Genomic DNA, 19,545 nt, shown 5'->3' with positions numbered 1-19,545 from the left:
GATGCGGCCTGATGCCTCTCCCCCTCTCCCCCTCTCCCCCTCTCCCCCTCTCCCCCTCTCCCCCCCTCTCCCTCTCCCTCTCCCCCTCTCCCCCTCTCCCTCTCTCTCCCCTCTCCCCCTCTCCCCCTCTCCCTCTCTCTCTCCCCCTCTCCTCCTCTCCTCTCTCCCCCTCTCCCCCTCCCCCTCTCCCTCTCCCTCTCTCTCTCTGTGCTGTGGAGTGATGCGGGCCGATGCTGAGGACTGAATGCTGTGTCGATGGGTGCAAGGGGGGAATGTGTTTGTAAAGGCCAGCCTTTCTCTCGTGTCGTGTCGTGTCGTGTTGTGTTGGTTGTCTCCATGCGGGGAGAGAGAGGGCAGCCGTTGCATTCCACAGTGTGCTCCAAGGTCAGGCTATATTAGTGCATGAGTGGAGGAGGACCACTGCAGGAAAGGGATTAAAGAACCTTCCGAAATTGTTGTCCAATATATTTAGTTGAGCAGCAGAATGCTGGCCTGATAAGAGCTGGACTGGAGCATTGCCACACTGACTCCCCACTCCCCCTGCACTCAGAGTGCCTGCTCCAAAACAGCTCACAACAGCCACATTCACTGTTTGCCCTCTGGCCCCCTTGCACGCAGGTCTCGACCCGAAACGTCACCCATTCCTTCTCTCCCGAGATGCTGCCTGACCTGCTGAGTTACTCCAGCATTTTGTGAATAACTCAGTCAAATGCTGTCGTGTTTACTGTGTGTGTGAGAGTGAGTGTGAGTGAGTGTGTGTATGTGAGTGTGTGGGAGTGTGTGTGTGTTAGACTATGTGTGTGTGTGAGTGTGTGTGTGTGAGCATGTGTGTGTGTGTGTGTGTCACAGTATGTGTTAGTGAGTGTGTGAGTTGTGTGTTAGACTGTGTGTGTGTGTGTGTGTCACAGTATGTGTTAGTGAGTGCGTGTGTGTGAGTATGTGTGTGTGTGTGTGTGTGTGAGTGTGTGTCACAGTATGTGTTAGTGAGTGTGTGTGTGTGTGTGTGTGTGTGTGTGTGTGTGTGTGTGTGTGTGTGTGTGTGTGTGTGTGTGTGTGTGTGTGTGTGTGTGTGTGTGTGTGAGAGTGAGTGTGTGTGTGTATGATCGAATCCTTGAATGTGCTCCCTGTCTACCAATGGTCTCGGGTGGTGCGGATTGGGACTGAGTTAAATTGCAGATTGCAGAAGCGAGCCTCCTGCATGAACCCAGTGGGCAGCCCTGCTCACAATGATGCCCACATATCCTGTAGCCTCCGTCACACAGAGAGAGGGAGAGAGAGAGAGAGAGAGAGAGAGGGGGGAGAGGGAGAGAGAGGGGGCTGGCTTGCGAGGGAGGGAATGTTATTGGTACTTGGTTACATGGAAAGATAAGATATGGCTGTGTGTATCATTGTCTTGGCATCCTGCATTTTGCAGACGATGGTGGAAAAACTGATGAAAGGAGTAGATTTGGACAAGGGAGTATCTTTTAAGATAGGAGGGTTGGAGATTTTCCACAGCACTTAGCAGCCTTTCTTTCCCATCATTACTAGTCGGAGGGAATCGCTCGGCCTCTTGTTATTCACAAAGGACTAGCAGTGTGGTGTGACTACTCCGAGCGAGCTTTCCCAGGCTGCACCAGTGTAGCGACCAACAGCATTTATTTTGGCTTTGCACAAGTTTGTTGATTTGCAATTCCCGGTCAGGAGCAAAGTTTAGTTTAGTTTAGTTTAGTTTAGTTTGGAGATACAGCGTGGAAACAGGCCCTTTCGGCCCACCGGGGTCCGCGCCGACCAGCGATCCCCGCACACTAACACTATCCCACACACACTCGGACAATTTTCACATTTATAACCAAGCAATTAACCTACAAACCTGCACGTCTTGGAGTGTTGGGAGGAAACGAAGGTCTCGAGAAAACCACGCAGGTCACGGGGAGAACGTACAAACTCCATACAGACAGCGCCCGTAGTCGGGATGGAACCCGGGTCTCTGGCGCTGTGAGGCAGCAGCTCTACCCGCTGCACCACCGTGACTGCCCGGTCACTCCAGCATTTTGTGTCTCTGACACGGAGCCAAAAACCGTCTCACCCCGGGCGAAAGGGGAATTGCAAATCTATTTGTCTCGTGCATGTGCCGTTTCTGTGACGAAATTAAATCAACGCTATGCAAAGAATATACCTCTATGAGAATAGACAATAGACAATAGACAATAGGTGCAGGAGGAGGCCATTCAGCCCTTTGAGCCAGCACCACCATTCAATGTGATCATGGCTGATCATTCTCAATCAGTACCCCGTTCCTGCCTTCTCCCCATACCCCCTGACACCGCTATCCTTAAGAACTCTATCTAGCTCTCTCTTGAATGCATTCAGAGAATTGGCCTCCACTGCCTTCCGAGGCAGGGAATTCCACAGATTCACAACTCTCTGACTGAAAAGTTTTTCCTCATCTCAGTTCTAAACGGCCTACCCCTTATTCATAAGCTGTGGCTCCTGGTTCTGGACTCCCCCAACATTGGGAACACGTTTCCTGCCTCTAACGTGTCCAACCCCTTAATAATCTTATACGTTTCGATAAGATCCCCTCTCATCCTTCTAAATTCCAGTGTATACAAGCCTAGTCGCTCCAGTCTTTCAACATATGTGGGACTGAGAGTCTGCTCGGCAAGCAAAAAATAACCATTTATAACCTCAGGATATTTTATTTAGCAACCTTAAGTCCCACCTCCTCACCCAGCTGCCCGTGGTAATTATTGCAAAGAGCTGCCTTCTTTGATCACTGGGTACACTTGATGTATATCTGCCAAGCTTTTCCCACTTTGATAAGACAATCAAAGGACATTGGTCGTATTTGCATAACCTAATCATGATATTTTATTGCTAAATTGTTAACCTAGATGCCTCAGTTCTCCAATATTAGCAGTTTGCACACATGCCAGGCAGAGATTTAGCAGGCACTGGCGAAAGGCTGAAAGGAACAGTGTTAAATATTCCAGAGATCATATATGTCCGGTGGTGCAGCGGTAGAGTTGCTGCCTCACAGCGCCGGAGACCCCCGGGTTCCATCCTGACTACGGGCGCTGTCTGTACGGAGTTTGTACGTTCTCCCCGTGACCTGCGTGGGTTTTCTCCGGGTGCTCCGGTTTCCTCCCACACTCCAAACACGTGCAGGTTTGTAGGTTGACTGGCTTGGTATGAATGTAAATTGTCCCTAGTGGGTGTAGGATAGTGTTAGTGTGCGGGGATCGCTGGTCGGCGCGGACCCGGTGGGCCGAAGGGCCTGTTTCTGCGCTGTATCTCCAAATTAAACTAAACAAAACTAAAGCTAAGCCTAAGACTAACTGATCGCACATCTCACGCCCTGCACTCATGTAAAACAAAGGATCTGTCTCAAAACTGTCAACTTTACATTAAATGTGCATGAAGGATCTGCAGGTGCCGGTTTAAACCGAAGATAAACACAGAGTGCTGGAGTAACTCAGCGGGTCAGGCAGCATCTGTGGAGAACATGGATAGGTGACGTTTCACAGAGTGCTGGAGTAACTCAGGCGGGTCAGGCAGGCATCTGTGGAGAACATGGATAGGTGACGTTTCACAGAGTGCTGGAGTAACTCAGCGGTCAGGCAGCATCTCGGGAGAACATGGATAGGTGACGTTTCGGGTCGAGACCCTTCTCTCCAGAGACGCTGCCTGTCCGCTGAGTTACTGCAGCTTTTTGTGTCTGACTTTACATTGGAGATGAGAGCAGGAGTGGAGCAGTTTAACTGCTCGAACCTGCCCCGCCATTCAACAAGGTGAAGGTTGATCCAAGAGTCCAGAGTGTTTTATTGTCGTGTGTCCCAGATAGAACAATGACATTCTCACTTACAGCAGCACAACACAATATGCAAACATAGTGCACTGTAAACAATAATAATAACAATAAAACAATAAAAACAATAATAATAATAATAATAATAACAATAATAATAATAATAATAACAATAATAATAATAACAATAATAATAATAATAATAATAATAATAATAATAATAATAATAATAATAATAATAATAATAACAATAATAATAATAATAATAATAATAATAATAATAATAATAATAATAATAATAATAATAATAATAATAGTCTATTGTAGTTCAGAGCTTATTTGAGGTTGTAGTCAATAGACAATAGACGCAGGAGGAGGCCATTCGGCCCTTCGAGCCAGCACCACCATTCAATATGATCGCGGCTGATCATTCTCAATCAGTACCCCGTTCCTGCCTTCTCTTATACCCCTCAGTCTGAAGAAGGGTCTCGACCCGAAACGTCACCCATTCCTTCTCTCCTGAGATGCTGCCTGACCTGCTGAGTTACTCCAGCATTTTGTGAATAAATACCCTGACTCCGCTATCTTTAAGAGCTCTATCCAGCTCTCTCTTGAATGCATCCAGAGAATTGGCCTCCACTGCCTTCTGAGGCAGAGAATTCCACAGATTCACAACTCTCTGACTGAAAAATGGTGTTTAACAGCCTGATGGTTTGTTGGGAAGAAGCTGATCCTGAACCTGGACGTTACAGTTTTCAGGCTCCTGGACCTTCTTCCCGATGGCGGGGGTGAGATGAGAGTGTGGCCAGGGTGGTGTGGGTCAGGGTGGTGTGGGTCAGTGAGAGTGTGGCCAGGGTGGTGTGGGTCAGTGAGAGTGTGGCCAGGGTGGTGTGGGTCAGTGAGAGTGTGGCCAGGGTGGTGTGGGTCAGTGAGCGTGTGGCCAGGGTGGTGTGGGTCAGTGAGAGTGTGGCCAGGGTGGTGTGGGTCAGTGAGAGTGTGGCCAGGGTGGTGTGGGTCAGTGAGAGTGTGGCCAGGGTGGTGTGGGTCAGTGAGAGTGTGGCCAGGGTGGTGTGGGTCAGTGAGAGTGTGGCCAGGGTGGTGTGGGTCAGTGAGAGTGTGGCCAGGGTGGTGTGGGTGAGATGAGAGTGTGGCCAGGGTGGTGTGGGTCAGTGAGAGTGTGGCCAGGGTGGTGTGGGTCAGTGAGAGTGTGGCCAGGGTGGTGTGGGTCAGTGAGAGTGTGGCCAGGGTGGTGTGGGTCAGTGAGAGTGTGGCCAGGGTGGTGTGGGTCAGTGAGAGTGTGGCCAGGGTGGTGTGGGTCAGTGAGAGTGTGGCCAGGGTGGTGTGGGTCAGTGAGAGTGTGGCCAGGGTGGTGTGGGTCTCTGACAATGCTGGCTGCTCCAAGCTCGACATCAACACCACGTTATCCCGTGCATTCCAAAAACCGTCGCTCCCTCCCTTGAATATATTCAATGAATTCGCATTCAGAGTTCGATCGGCACGGTGGCGCAGCGGTAGAGTTGCTGCCTCACGGCGCCGGAGTCCCGGGTTCCATCCCGACTACGGGTGCTGTCTGTGCGGAGTTTGTACGTTCTCCCCGTGACCTGCGTGGGTTCTGTGGTACCCGTGACAATAAATTCATAAATTCATCAGTGATAGGAGCTGAATTAGGCCACTCGGCCCATCGAGTCTACTCCGCCATTCAATCATGGTTGATCTATCTCTCCGTCCTAACCGTGGGTGGCACGGTGGCGCAGCGGTAGAGTTGCCGCCTTACAGCGAATGCAGCACCGGAGACTCAGGTTCCATCCTGACTACGGGCGCTGTCTGTACGGAGTTTGTACGTTCTCCCCGTGACCTGCGTGGGTTTTCTCCGAGATCTTCGGTTTCCTCCCACACTCCAAAGACGTGCAGGTTTGTAGGTTTATTGGCTGGGTTAATTAAACGTAAAAATTGTCCTACATGTGTATAGGATAGTGTTAATGTGGTGGGATCGCTGGTCGGCGCGGACCCGGTGGGCTGAAGGGCAGGTTTCCGCGATGTATCTCTGAATCTAAAATCTAGAAAATCTAAAATGCTCCCGCCTTCTCCCCATAACCCCTGACACCGGCATTAATCAAGAATCTGTCCGTATATCTCCACCATTGACTTATCCTAAATCACCGTCTGTGGCAATGAATTCCACAGATTCACCACCCTCTGACTAACAAAGTTCCTCCTCATCTCCATCCTGAAGAGTTAGTCCGGGTGAAGGGTAGAAGGAGCAGCGTACCAACCATTCCCTGACGCCCACACAGTGAACTGGCACCAACACAAGATGTGGCACGGTGTTAACCTCCGTTTAATAGAACTGCTCTTCCGAAGCATCCTTCGTTGTTGGGCTCTGTGCGCGAGGTGTTTTATAAATACAAGTAGTAATTGCAGCAGAGCCTAATTGGTGTGAACATTTACTTTATTAGTGGGCCTCCCACACTCCTACTTGAACAGTCGAGGCTGCAGGGAGAATACATACTGAACGGAAAGCTCCTTGAAACTGTTTCCTACGCATCCTGGACTCAAGGATTCAAAGACGCAATCAGCCGGGACACAGCCCCAAACGCCCCCGATCTACCATCGAGCAACGTTGAAACATAGAGACATAGAAAATAAGTGTAGGCCCTTCGAGCCAGCACCGCCATTCACTGTGATCATGGCTGATCGTCCACAATCAGTAACCCGTGCCTGCCTTCTCCCCATATCCCTTGATTCCGCTAGCCCCTAGAGCTCTGTCCAACTCTCTTTCAAATTCATCCAGTGAATCGGCCTCCACTGCCCTCTATGGCAGAGAATTCCACAAATTCACAACTCTCTGGGCGAGAAAGTTTTTTCTCGCCTCAGTTTTAAATGGCCTCCCCTTTATTCTTAGAATGTGTGGCCCCTGGTTCTGGACTCCCCCAACATTGGGAACATTTTTCCTGCATCCAGCTTGTCCAGTCCATTCATTTACACAAATCCTTTTCAAACGGTTTCCTAGCGGTCACGGTGGCGCAGCGGTAGAGTTGCTGCCTCACGGCGCCAGAGACCCGGGTTCCATCCCGACTACGGGTGCTGTCTGTACGGAGTTTGTACGTTCTCCCCGTGACCTGCGTGGGTTTTCTCCGGGTGCTCCGGTTTTCTTCCACACTCCAAAGACGTGCAGGTTTGTAGGTTAATTGGCTTGGTATAACTGTAAATTGTCCCTAATGTGTGTAGGATAGTGTTAGTGTGCGGGGATCGCTGTTCAGTGCGGATTCGGTGGGCCGAAGGGCCTGTTTCCGCGCTGTATCTCTAAACTAAACTAAAAAAACTAAAGATCACAAGTTCTACGAGCAGAATTAAGCCATTCGGCCCATCTAGTCTACTCTGCCATTCAATCAAGGCTGATCTATCTCTCCCTCCTAACCCCATTCTCCTGCCTTCTCCCCTTAACCCCTGACACCCGCACTAATCAAGAATCTATCAATCTCCGCCTTAAATATATCCATAACTGTCTGTGGCAGTGAATCCCACAGATTCACCACCCTCTGACTCAAGAAATTCCTCCTCATCTCCTTGCTGATGGAACGTCCTTTAATTCTGAGGCTGTGCCCTCTGGTCCTAGACTCTCCCACTAGTGGAAACATCCTCTCCACATCCACTCTATCCAGGCCGCTCACACACACTAGGAACAATTTACACTTATACCAAGCCAATTAACCTACAAACTTGCACGTCTTTGGAGTGTGGGAGGAAACCGAAGATCTCTGAGAAAACCCACACAGGTCACGGGGAGAGCGTACAAACTCTATACAGACGGCGCCCGTAGTCGGGAAGGAACCCTGGTCTCCGGCGCTGTGAGGCAGCAACTCTACCGCTGCGCCACCGTGCCGCTCTTATCTATAGTTTAATCTAACAAACTGGACAGCGTGGAAAATAAATCTTTTCACTTTTGGTACACGTAATAATAATAAACCTAAACCTCCAGTCCCCTCGAACGACACTTTTAGTGGAATTGGAGAAGAGGCCAAGAGTTGCGACCTTACAGCGAAGGCAGCACCGGAGACCCGGGTTCCATCCCGACTACGGGCGCTGTCTGTACGGAGTTTGTACGTTCTCCCCGTGACCTGCGTGGGTTTTCTCCGAGATCTTCGGTTTCCTCCCACACTCCAAAGACGTGCAGGTTTGTAGGTTAATTGGCTCAGTATAAATGTAAATTGTCCTTAGTGTGTGTAGGACAGTGTTAATGTGCGGGGATCGCTGGTCGGCGCGGACCCGGTGGGCCGAAGGGCCTGTTTCCGCGCTGTTTCTCTAAACTAAACTAAAAAAGCTAAAGTTCACAAGTTCTGGGAGCAGAATTAAGCTTTTGGCGGTGCTGGCTCGAAGGGCCGAATGGCCTACTCCTGCACCTATTGTCTATAATTCGGCTCATCGAGTCCACTCCGCCATTCAATCGTGGCTGATCTGTCTCTCCCTCCTAACCCCATTCTCCTGCCTTCTCCCCAAAGAGGTCCTTCTGCAGTTGTACAGGGCCCTAGTGAGACCGCATCTGGAGTACTGTGTGCAGTTTTGGTCTCCAAATTTGAGGAAGGATATTCTTGCTATTGAGGGCGTGCAGCGTAGGTTTACTAGGTTAGTTCCCGGAATGGCGGGACTATCATATGTTGAAAGACTGGAGCGGCTAGGCTTGTATACACTGGAATTTAGAAGGATGAGAGGGGATCTTATCGAAACGTATAAGATAATTAAGGGGTTGGGTCACGTTAGAGGCAGGAAACATGTTCCCAATGTTGGGGGAGTCCAGAACCAGGGGTCACAGTTTAAGAATAAGGGGTAGGCCATTTAGAACTGAGATGAGGAAAAACTTTTTCAGTCACAGAGTTGTGAATCTGTGGAATTCTCTGCCTCAGAAGGCAGTGGAGGCCAATTCTCTGAATGCATTCAAGAGAGAGCTAGATAGAGCTCTTAAGGATAACGGAGTCAGGGGGTATGGGGAGAAGGCAGGAACGGGGTACTGATTGTGAATGATCAGCCATGATCACATTGAATGGCGGTGCTGGCTCGAAGGGCCGAATGACCTCCTCCCGCACCTATTGTCTATAACCCCTGACACCCGCACTAATCAAGAATCTGTCAATCTCTGCCTTGAATATAACCATCACTGTCTGTGGCAGTGAACTGTTGGCGCGGCCTCGACCGGCCGAAGGGCCTTCTTTCCTCGCTGTATCTCTACACTAAAGGAAGCACTCAGCTCCTCTGTACATAAATGCTGTTTCATGGCTCTCCACTGGAACTTGAGGTGTTAAAAGCAGATCAAATGAAGAGCACTCCTAACATGACCACAACATTACACCGGCATCTCTGAGCTGACCCAATCGTTAATTTGTACTGTAAGATCTGGAGTTAATTTTGTTTGCTCTCCTAATGTATCGCTCCACTCCCAGTGGTCCAGAGCGCATCTCCACTCAAATTCCCCCTTCGCATCGATTGTTTGCTAATAATTAAGCTTTTAAGAGATAGTGGATTGAAGCTAATGCACACTCACCAAAGATAGGTCCAAGGCAGAACGCAAAAAACCGACCACTAACTGCTAAGATGACAATGCTGATTAACGTCTATTTGACTGCAAATATCATCGCTCAATATTTAGGTAGCTGGGACTGCATGTTGGGGATTGTTTCAGGCACCAGGGTAAACAAAGGCCGAGTTAAGACTCTGAACGTTAAAACTAATTGAAGACAGACTCAAAATGCTGGAGGTTTCACAGAGTGCTGGAGTAACTCAGTGGGTCAGGCCGCATCTGTGGAGAACATGGATAGGTGACGTTTCACAGAGTGCTGGAGTAACTCAGTGGGTCAGGCAGTATCTGTGGAGAACATGGATAGGTGACGTTTCACAGAGTGCTGGAGTAACTCAGTGGGTCAGGCAGCATCTGTGGAGAACATGGATAGGTGATGTTTCACAGAGTGCTGGAGTAACTCAGCGGGTCATAGAAACATAGAAACATAGAAAATAGGTGCAGGAGTAGGCCATTCGGCCCTTCGAGCCTGCACCGCCATTCAATATGATCATGGCTGATCATCCAACTCAGTATCCCGTACCTGCCTTCTCTCCATACCCCCTGATCCCTTTGGCCACAAGGGCCACATTTAACTCCCTCTTAAATATAGCCAATGAACTGGCCTCAACTACCCTCTGTGGCAGAGAATCCCACTGGGTCAGGCAGCATCTCTGGAGAACATGGATAGGTGACATTTCAAGTCTGAAAAAGTGTCCCAACCAAAAACATCACCTATCCATGTGTAGCAAGGAACTGCAGATGCTGGTTTATACCGAAGTTAGACACAAAGTGCTGGAGTAACTCAGCGGGTCAGGCAGCATCTGTGGAGAGAAGGGACGGGTGACATTTCAGGGCGGGTGACCCTTCTTCAGAGTCTCAACCCTGAAACGTCACCCATTCCTTCCCTCCAGAGATGCTGCCTGACCCGCTGAGTTACTCCAGCTCTTTGCGTGTCTATCCTCGGTGTAAACCAGCGTCTGCAGTTCCTTCCCTGCACAGTTTCGGACTGTTGACTCCCTGATTATCTGGGACTGTTGGCGGGGACTGGCGTCGGGGTCTTGGCTGAACCTGTGGGTCTGAGAGCACTGACAACATGAGTTCACTTTCAGAGATCCCGTAGCAAATATTATTTCCCAAGAAACAATGTACTCCTTTACCCCTTGATATCTTGGTTGTGTGGATGCGGAGTGTGGGGGGTGGGGGGGTGAACAGAATGCTGGGAGGTTTCATGTGATCAGACCAATTATTAGGATCTTTCCTCTCTGGTCCTCTCTGAATTCAAAAGTCACAGTGATTGGCACCAGGCGATGTATTAGTAGAAAGTCAGGTCTCTCCAGAATAGTCGCTGTTATTTTTAGCAAGGACGTGTAATTCTGACATTCACTCTAATTCAGGCCTTTGACCAATCGAGAGCTTTCAACATGAAACGCCAAATAGTTTCCATTTTCGAATGGAGACAGGATTCTTGAATCTTAATTGCTGTGGGCTACTACTCAATTATACTTTAGCACATCAAATCAGACTCAGTGTACACCAATTACCAAAAAATCAAATCACATGAAGAGCAACAGATTTGAGAACAATTTTTGGATAATAAACAAGGAGGATTTGTCTATCTCCACCCCCACCGTAACGAGAAACAAAATAAGCAGCAAATAAAATTTTTTGAACTAGACCATTGGACCCATTGGGCCCAAACCTCCCCTGTATTGGTGCAGCACCCTCTCCTCTACCCCCCCACCCCCCCCCACCCTTCCTCCCCTCCGCCTCCCCCTCCTCTCCCTCCCTTCCCTCTCTTCCTCCCCTCCCCCCTTCCCTCCCCTCCCACTCCATCCCCCTCCACCCCCCCTCCCCCCTCCTCCCCCTTCCCTCCCCTCTCACTCCATCCCCCTCAACCTCCGATATCGTCCCTCCACCCCCACCTCTCCACCCCCCCCTCCTCCCCTCCCCCCCTCCTCCCTCCCCCTCCCCCCTCCACCACCTCCCTCCCCCTCCTCCCTTCCCTCCCCTCCCACTCCATCCCCCTCCACCCCCCTTATCCTCCCTCCACCCCCCATCTCTCCACCCCCCATCCCTCCCCCCTTCCCTCCCCTCCCTCCATCCCTAGGAGATAGATTTAAACTTTAAAATGTGAATAACTTTAAAAATACAACACCGGTTTCAATGAAACTTCTTCCATTAGCACCAAAGGGACGATGGTGAGTGAGGTGGGCCTGAAATGGTCGCGCTATCGTGGACCGTTTTGGCTGTAGTTCAGGAACAAACAAACAAACAAATGAGAGTTTTTGTATACAGATGAATTAAGAGCCAAGAAAGCTGGTTTTCAGAAGAATGTGACCCTTCAGTTGTTTTTTAGTGCCATTCCATCGCACTGATATGATTGTAACTATGTGTGGATTCTTTGGTTTCTCTACAGATCTCGGTGGGTTTAATTCCAACATTGAGAAGTCCAATATCTCTAGATACTAAAACTCTCGTTTGTTTGTTCCTGAACTATGGCCAAAACGGTCCACGATAGCACGACGATTGCAGGCCCACCTTACTCACCACCGTCCCTTTGGTGCTAATGGGAGGAGTTTCATTGAAACCGGTGTTATATTTTTAAAGTTATTCACATTTTAAAGTTTAAATCTATCACGTGGGGAGGGAGGTGGAGAGAGGGAGAGAGGGAGGTGTTGGGAGGGGAAGGATAAGGGGGGTTGAGGGGGATGGAGTGGGGGAAGGGGAGGGGAGCGGGAGGGAGGGGGGGCAGAGGGGGAGGGGAGTGGGGAGGGGAGGAGGTGGTGAGAGGGGAGGGGGTGTGGGGGAGGAGAGGGTGTTGCACCAATGCAGGAGAGGTTTGGGCCCAACGGGTCCACTTGGTCCAGTGAATTAATAAAATTGAAAGACCATAAAAGAAAATGATCATTTCCCTTGAGAGACTTTGGTTAATATTTGGACTCCCAACATGTATTTGGACTCCAGCATTTTGTGTCTATCTTCTGTGTAAACCTGCATCTGCAGTTCCTTCCGACACATATATTTATGTGATAAGGGTGCAGAGGAGATTTACGAGGATGTTGCCAGGACTAGAGGGTGTGAGCTACAGGGAGAGGTTGAATAGGCTGGGTCTCTATTCCATGGAGCGCAGGAGGATGAGGGGAGATCTTATAGAGGTGTACAAAGTCATGAGAGGAATAGATCGGGTAGATGCACAGAGTCTCTTGCCCAGAGGAGGGGAATTGAGGACCAGAGGACATAGGTTTAAAGTGAAGGGAAAAGATTTAATAGGAATCCTATGAAATCTTTTCACACAGAGGGTGGTGGGTGTATGGAACAAGCTGCCAGAGGAGGTAGTTGAGGTGGGGACTATCCAAACATTTAAGAAACAGTTGAACAGGTACATGGATAGGACAGGTTTGGAGGGATATGGACCAAGTGCAGGCAGGTGGGACTAGTGTAGCTGGGACATTGTTGGCCAGTGTGGGCAAGTTGGGCCGAAGGGCCTGTTTCCACACTGTATCACTCTATGACTAAGGTAACTCAAAGCAATGTTAAAGAGGGCTGATTGAATCCCTCCCCGTGGAACAGTAGCAGTGGAGGAGGCTGATACAATGGTGACATTTAAGAGGCATTTAGACAGGCACATGGATATGCAGGGGTATGGATTATTAGTTTAGTTTAGAGATACAGCGCGGAAACAGGCCCTTCGGCCCACCGAGTCCGCGCCGACCAGCGATCCCCGCACACTAACACTATCCTACACACACCAGGGACAATTCACAAACTTACACCAAGCCAATAAACCTACAAACCTGCACGTCTTTGGAGTGTGGGAGGAAACCGGAGCACCCGGAGAAAACCCACGCAGGTCACGGGGAGAACGTACAAACTCCGTACAGACAGCGCCCGTAGTCGGGATGGAACCCGGGTCTCCGGTGCTGCATTCGCTGTGAGGCAGCAACTTTACCGCTGCGCCACCGTGACCACCCTATGTGTAGGCCGATAAGAGTTTAGTTTAGTATATTGCCTCATGTACAGTGAGAAACTTTTTTGTTGTGTGATACCCAGTCAGTAGAAAGACTATGTGCATGATTACAATCGAGCCAGATGCAGGATAATGGGAATAATGTTTAGTGCAAGATAAAGTCCAATAAAGTCTGATTGAAGATGGTCCAAGGATCACCATGTTCAGTGCAGGCATTGTTGGCTGTTCCTGTGCTGTGATGTCTGTTCTGGCATTGGCTTCAGTACTTCATACGGACTCAATTGCGTTCTCAATCTGAAGAAGGGTCATAGAAACAGTGAAAATAGATGCAAGAGGAGGCCATTCGGCCCTTCGAGCCAGCACCGCCATTCAATATGATCATGGCTGATCATCCACAATCAGTACCCCGTTCCTGCTTTCTCCCCCCCAATCCCTTGATTCCGTTAGCCCTAAGAGCTAAATCTAACTCCAAAGACATATAGGTATGTAGATTAATTGGCTGGGCAAATGTAAATTTTTTTAAAAAGAAATTGTCCCTAGTGTGTGTAGGATAGTGTAATGTGTGGGGATCGCTGGTCGGCACGGACCCGGTGGGCCGAAGGGCCTGTTACCGCGCTGTATCTCTAGATCTAAATCTAAATCTAAAAAAAATCTAACTCTCTCTTGAAAACATCCAGTGAATTGGCCTCCACTGCCCTCTGTGGCAGAGAATTCCACAGATTCACAACTCACTGGGTGAAAACATTTTTTCTCATCTCAGTCCTAAATGGCCGACCCCTTATTCTTAAACTTTGTGACCCCTGGTTCTGGACTCCCCCAACATGGGGAACATGTTTCCTGCATCTAGCCTGTCCAATTCCTTAAGAATTTTATATGTTTCCATAAGATCCCCTCTCGTCATTCTAAATTCCAGTGAATAGGCACATGTTTTAGTGAGCCCCGACCCAAAACGTCACCTATTCCTTTTCTCCAGAGATTCTGCCTGAATTTTCTCCAGATTTTTGTGTCTATCATCGGTCAAAACTGGGCTGGTATATGCTGGAATTTAGAAGGATGAGAGGGGATCTTATTGAAACATATAAGATTATTAAGGGATTGGACACGTTAGAGGCAGGAAACATGTTCCCAATGTTGGGGGAGTCCAGAACCAGGGGCCACACAGTTTAAGAATAAGGGGTAGGCCATTTAGGACGGAGATGAGGAAAAACGTTTTCACTCAGAGAGTTGTAAATCTGTGGAATTCTCTGCCTCAGAAGGCAGTGGAGGCCAATTCTCTGGATGCTTTCAAGAGAGAGCTAGATGGAGCTCTTAATGATAGCGGAGTCATGGGGTATGGGGAGAAGGCAGGAACGGGGTACAGATTGTGGATGATCAGCCATGATCACATTGAATGGCGGTGCTGGCTCGAAGGGGCCGAATGGCCTCCTCCTGCACCTATTGTCTATGGTCTATTGAAGGACCGAATGGCCTACTCCTGCACCTATTGTCTATTGTCTATTGTCAATTGTCAAAACGCAAGCCTTGTTGAGAAGCTGGATTCAAGTTGGGCGCGATGCACACGTTAACTTTAATGTTGCTGTGAGAGTGTTAATGTTAGTAGTGTAAAATGTTTTACAGTGTTAGACCACAGGGCACTCTCTTTTCACACAGTAAGGCGTGACTGTTTAGCTGTTTAATGAACACTTGGCCCGCCAGTTGGTACCATAAAAACGTTTAACGTGGTAATCTGAAATTCCTTAAATACAATTATAGAAAACGTACATAAACAGATATTTTACCACCAAAGATGTCCTTTTAACCTGGTCTATTTGGATTGCAATTTACACTGATTATAAGAGGGTTTTTTTTTTTACACTTGTAACAGATTTTGTTTTACGTGACTGCTTTCTTGAGCGAGGCCGGGGAACAGAAGCACTCTATTTCACTAGGAACAGGAAGGGCCCAGTATCCTGCAATCTCTAGACGCATGAGATCATAGAAACAAGGAGAAAGCACCAGGGAAATTGCTTGTTCCATCCCTCGTTCCCTCAAGAAACAGGAACATGAATGTGAATGTGAATGGTGGACCACTAGTCTGGCCCACCATTCAATCTTGACTAGAGTTGCCAACTTTCCCTATTAGCCGGGACATCTCGTATTTTGGGCTAAATTTCGTTGTCCCGTACGGGACTGCCCTTGTCCAGTATTAGGCCCTGGGGGAGCTGTAGACCCGGACTCTCTAGGCCCGGACTCTGTAGGCCCGGACACTGTAGGCCCGGACACTGTAGGCCCGGACACTTTAGGCCTGTTCACTGTAGGCCCGGACTCTGTAGGCCCGGACACTGTAGTCCCGGACACTGTAGGCCCAGACACTTTAGGCCTGTTCACTGTAGGCCTGGACACTGTAAACCTGGACGCTGTAGGCCCGGACACTGGAAGCCTGGACTCTGTAGGCCCGGCCGCTAAATACAATTATAGAAAACGTACATAAACAGACATTTTACCACCAAAGATGTCCTTTTAACCTGGTCTATTTGGATTGCAATTTACACTGATTATAAGAGGGGGGGGGGGAGGGGGGGTTTACACTTGTAACAGATTCTGTTCACTGTAGGCCTGGACACTGTAAACCTGGACGCTGTAGGCCCGGACACTGGAAGCCTGGACTCTGTAGGCCCGGGGGCCGCTGTAGGCCCGGACACTGTAAACCTGGATGCTGTAGGCCCGGACACTGGAGGCCCGGACTCTGGAGGCCCGGGGGCCGCTGTAGGCCCAGACATTGTAGGCCCAGACACTGTAGGCCCGGACACTTTAGGCCTGTTCACTGTAAGCCCGGTCACTGTAAACCTGGACGCTGTAGGCCCGGCCGCTGTAGGCCCGGACACTGTAGGCCCGGGGACCGGTGTAGGCCCGGACAGTGTAGGCTAATGGAGAGTGTTTGGGGAGTGGAGCCGAGTGTGTTCGCCTCACAGAGGTTGCGTAGCAACCCACCTCCCGGCCCGGTTGGCCGCCATCGGTGGTCAAGCCAGATGCAGGAAAAATGTTCCCAATGTTGGGGGAGTCCAGAACCAGGGGCCGCACAGTCTAAGAATAAAGGGGAGGCCATTTAAAACTGAGGTGAGAAAAAACTTTTCCACCCAGAGAGTTGTGAATTTGTGGAATTCTCTGCCGCAGAGGGCAGTGGAGGCTGATTCACTGGATGGATTTCAAAGAGAGTTAGATAGAGCTCTAGGGGCTAGCGGAATCAAGGGATGTGGGGAGAAGGCAGGCACGGGTTACTGATGGGTTGGTTCAAGTATATAGGGTCTGAAGAAGAGTCCTGACCCGAAACGTGATCGGTTCATTCTATCCACAGGTGCTGCCTGACCCACGGAGTTCATCCAATTATCTCTAGATGCTGCCTGACCCACTGAGTTCCTCCAGTACTCTAGAATAGATGCTGCCTGACACACCGAGTTCCTCCAGTACTCTAGAATAGATGCTGCCTGACACACCGAGTTCCTCCAGTACTCTAGAATAGATGCTGCCTGGCCCACTGAATTCCTCCAGTACTCTAGAGTAGATGCTGCCTGACCCACTGAGTTCCTCCAGCAATCTCTAGATGCTGCCTGACCCACTGAGATCCTCCAGTACTCGAGAATAGATGCTGCCTGACCTGCTGAGTTCCTCCAGTTCTCTCTAGATGCTGCCTGACCCACTGAGTTCCTCCAGCACTCTCTAAATGCTGCCTGGCCCACTGAGATCCTCCAGTACTTTGTGTTTTTCACCAGTTACTGTTGGATTGGATGATAGTGAGGTCCAGCCCGTACTACCAAGTAGATGCTGAAGGTCAGTGTGTCACTTTGAAGGAGGCCCAAGTGCCTTGACTAGGTCTTGCCCTTTCATCTCCATTAACTAATTAGAGTACCTGACCATTATCACATTGCTGTTTATGTCAAACAGCTGTGAGAAAGTTTGATGTATTGCTTCCTATTCCACACTTCAAAAGCCACTCATGGGATGTACGTGATTGCTGCGTTATCCTGAATGGTCTCTATAAGGTGCCAATTAAATGTAAATAGGTGGCGTGTTCAAAGGATAACGGGTTTAGAGATACAGCGAGGAAACAAGCCCCTTCGGCCCACCGGGTCCGCGCCGACCAGCGATCCCCGCACACTAACACTATCCTACACACACTAGGGACAGTTTTTACATTTATACCAAGCCAATTAACCTACAACCCTGCACGTCTTTGGAGTGTGGGAGGAAACCGAAGATCTCGGAGAAAACCCACGCAGGTCAATAGACAGTAGACAATCGGTGCAGGAGTAGGCCATTCGGCCCTTCGAGCCAGCACCGCCATTCAATGTGATCATGGCTGATCATTCTCAATCAGTACCCCGTTCCTGTTTTCTCCCCATAATCCCTTGATTCCGTTAGCCATAAGAGTTAAATCTAACTCTCTCTTGAATACATCCTTGAAAAACTTTTGTTGCAATACAATGGACAATAGACAATAGGTGCAAGAGGAGGCCATTCGGCCCTTTGAGCCAGCACCACCATTCAATGTGATCATGGCTGATCATTCTCAATCAGTACCCCGTTCCTGCCTTCTCCCCATACCCCCTGACTCCGCTATCCTTAAGAGCTCTATCTAGCTCTCTCTTGAATGCATTCAGAGAATCGGCCTCCACTGCCTTCTAAGGCAGAGAATTCCACAGATTTACAACTCTCTGACTGAAAAAGTCTTTCCTCATCTCCGTTCTAAATGGCCTACCCCTTATTCTTAAAATGTGGCCCCTGGTTCTGGACTCCCCCAACATTGGGAACATGTTTCCTGCCTCTAGCGTGTCCAACCCCTTAATAATCTTATGCGTTTCAACAAGATCCCCTCTTATCCTTCTAAATTCCAGTGTATACAAGCCTAGTCGCTCCAGTCTTTCAACATATGACAGGTCACGGGGAGAACGTACAAACTCCGTACAGAAGGCACCTGTAGTCGGGATGGAACCCGGGTCTCCGGCGCTGCATTCGCTGTGAGGCGGCAACTCCAACCGTGACTGTTGATTCGGTTATTATTTGAGAAGTTTTACAATAGATCGTGTCCGTGTGTAAAAACTAGATTGATGCTCAATATGTGGACAGTCACACGCACACTAGCACCTTATTCTCTACAGAAATGAGCATTGCTCCACTATCCTTGAACCTTGCATGCTCAGTAAAGTTGGACAATTGTGTTGGGAAAAATCAGAATTTTTATAATATCTCATACCTCGAGAGAAAAAAAAATGGGATGCTGAGACCAATTATTTTGATGGTATTCTGTCAACTACGCTGTCGAGTTTTCTCGTAAAGTTGAGTTAGCAGGTACAGCGAGAATTTTAATTAAGGTAGCCGTCTCTACACTTCACTTAACTTTATAATTGGCTTCGCATTTGCCGTCATTAATTAGATGATTGCAGATCCCACGAACACTTTGGAGAGAGTACACTGCCTTGGCTTCCGATAATTAATGAACTCATTTCAATTTAATGCATTTTCATGGTGTGAGGAAGCATTTCTTCTCTCCTCCCCCCCCCCACCCTCCCCCCCCCCCCCCCCCCCCCCCCCCCCCGGTCGGTTTGGCTCTAACGCTGCGTCCCTCTGCTTTGCAGCATCCTTACCCTTCGGAAGAACAGAAGAAGCAACTGGCGCAAGATACGGGATTAACTATTCTGCAAGTGAACAACTGGTATGTAGCCTGGCTTTGTTTACACACACACACACACACACACACACACACACACACACACACACACACACACACACACACACACACACACACACACACACACACACACACACACACACACACACACACACACACACACACACACACACACACACACACACACACCACAGTTGCCCCTGGAGGATCGCTGCAAATGATGTGCATTAAGACAACACCTCCCTTGTTTGCGTTCCCCCAACGCTTGGAGCAAAGTGCGTTCCCTCCAGACGCCAACGGTGACTACTGCCTCTCTGCGTGCGGCCTTGCTTGTATCCCCCCGCAACCAGCCTGCACTTTAATGAAGTATTGAGATTGAATCTTCTTTTAGAAAGAAAACAACAATGATAACTTTTAGGGAACCTTGTTCACCCTTCGGCGTTGGCCAAGGAGGATGGTGAGCGGCCTGGATAGAGTGGATGTGGAGAGGATGTTTCCACTAGTGGGAGAGTCTAGGACCAGAGGGCACAGCCTCAGAATTAAAGGACGTTCCTTTAGGAAGGAGATGAGGA

At 49.2% G+C, this 19,545-nt stretch overlaps 1 protein-coding gene across 1 annotated transcript in view; it reads left to right on the top strand.

Moving 5' to 3' along the window:
• LOC144597044 (homeobox protein Meis1) overlaps positions 1-19,545 on the top strand; it is a 211,959-nt gene that overhangs the window by 127,679 nt on the left and 64,735 nt on the right. The window contains exon 5 of the mRNA XM_078405959.1: positions 18,921-18,997. Within this exon, the coding sequence (XP_078262085.1) occupies positions 18,921-18,997 (77 nt within the window). The remainder of the gene's footprint in view (positions 1-18,920; positions 18,998-19,545) is intronic.

This window comes from Rhinoraja longicauda, chromosome 9, assembly GCF_053455715.1.
Source record: "Rhinoraja longicauda isolate Sanriku21f chromosome 9, sRhiLon1.1, whole genome shotgun sequence".
NCBI lineage: Eukaryota > Metazoa > Chordata > Chondrichthyes > Rajiformes > Arhynchobatidae > Rhinoraja > Rhinoraja longicauda.
This window is presented reverse-complemented; position numbering and strand designations above follow the sequence as displayed.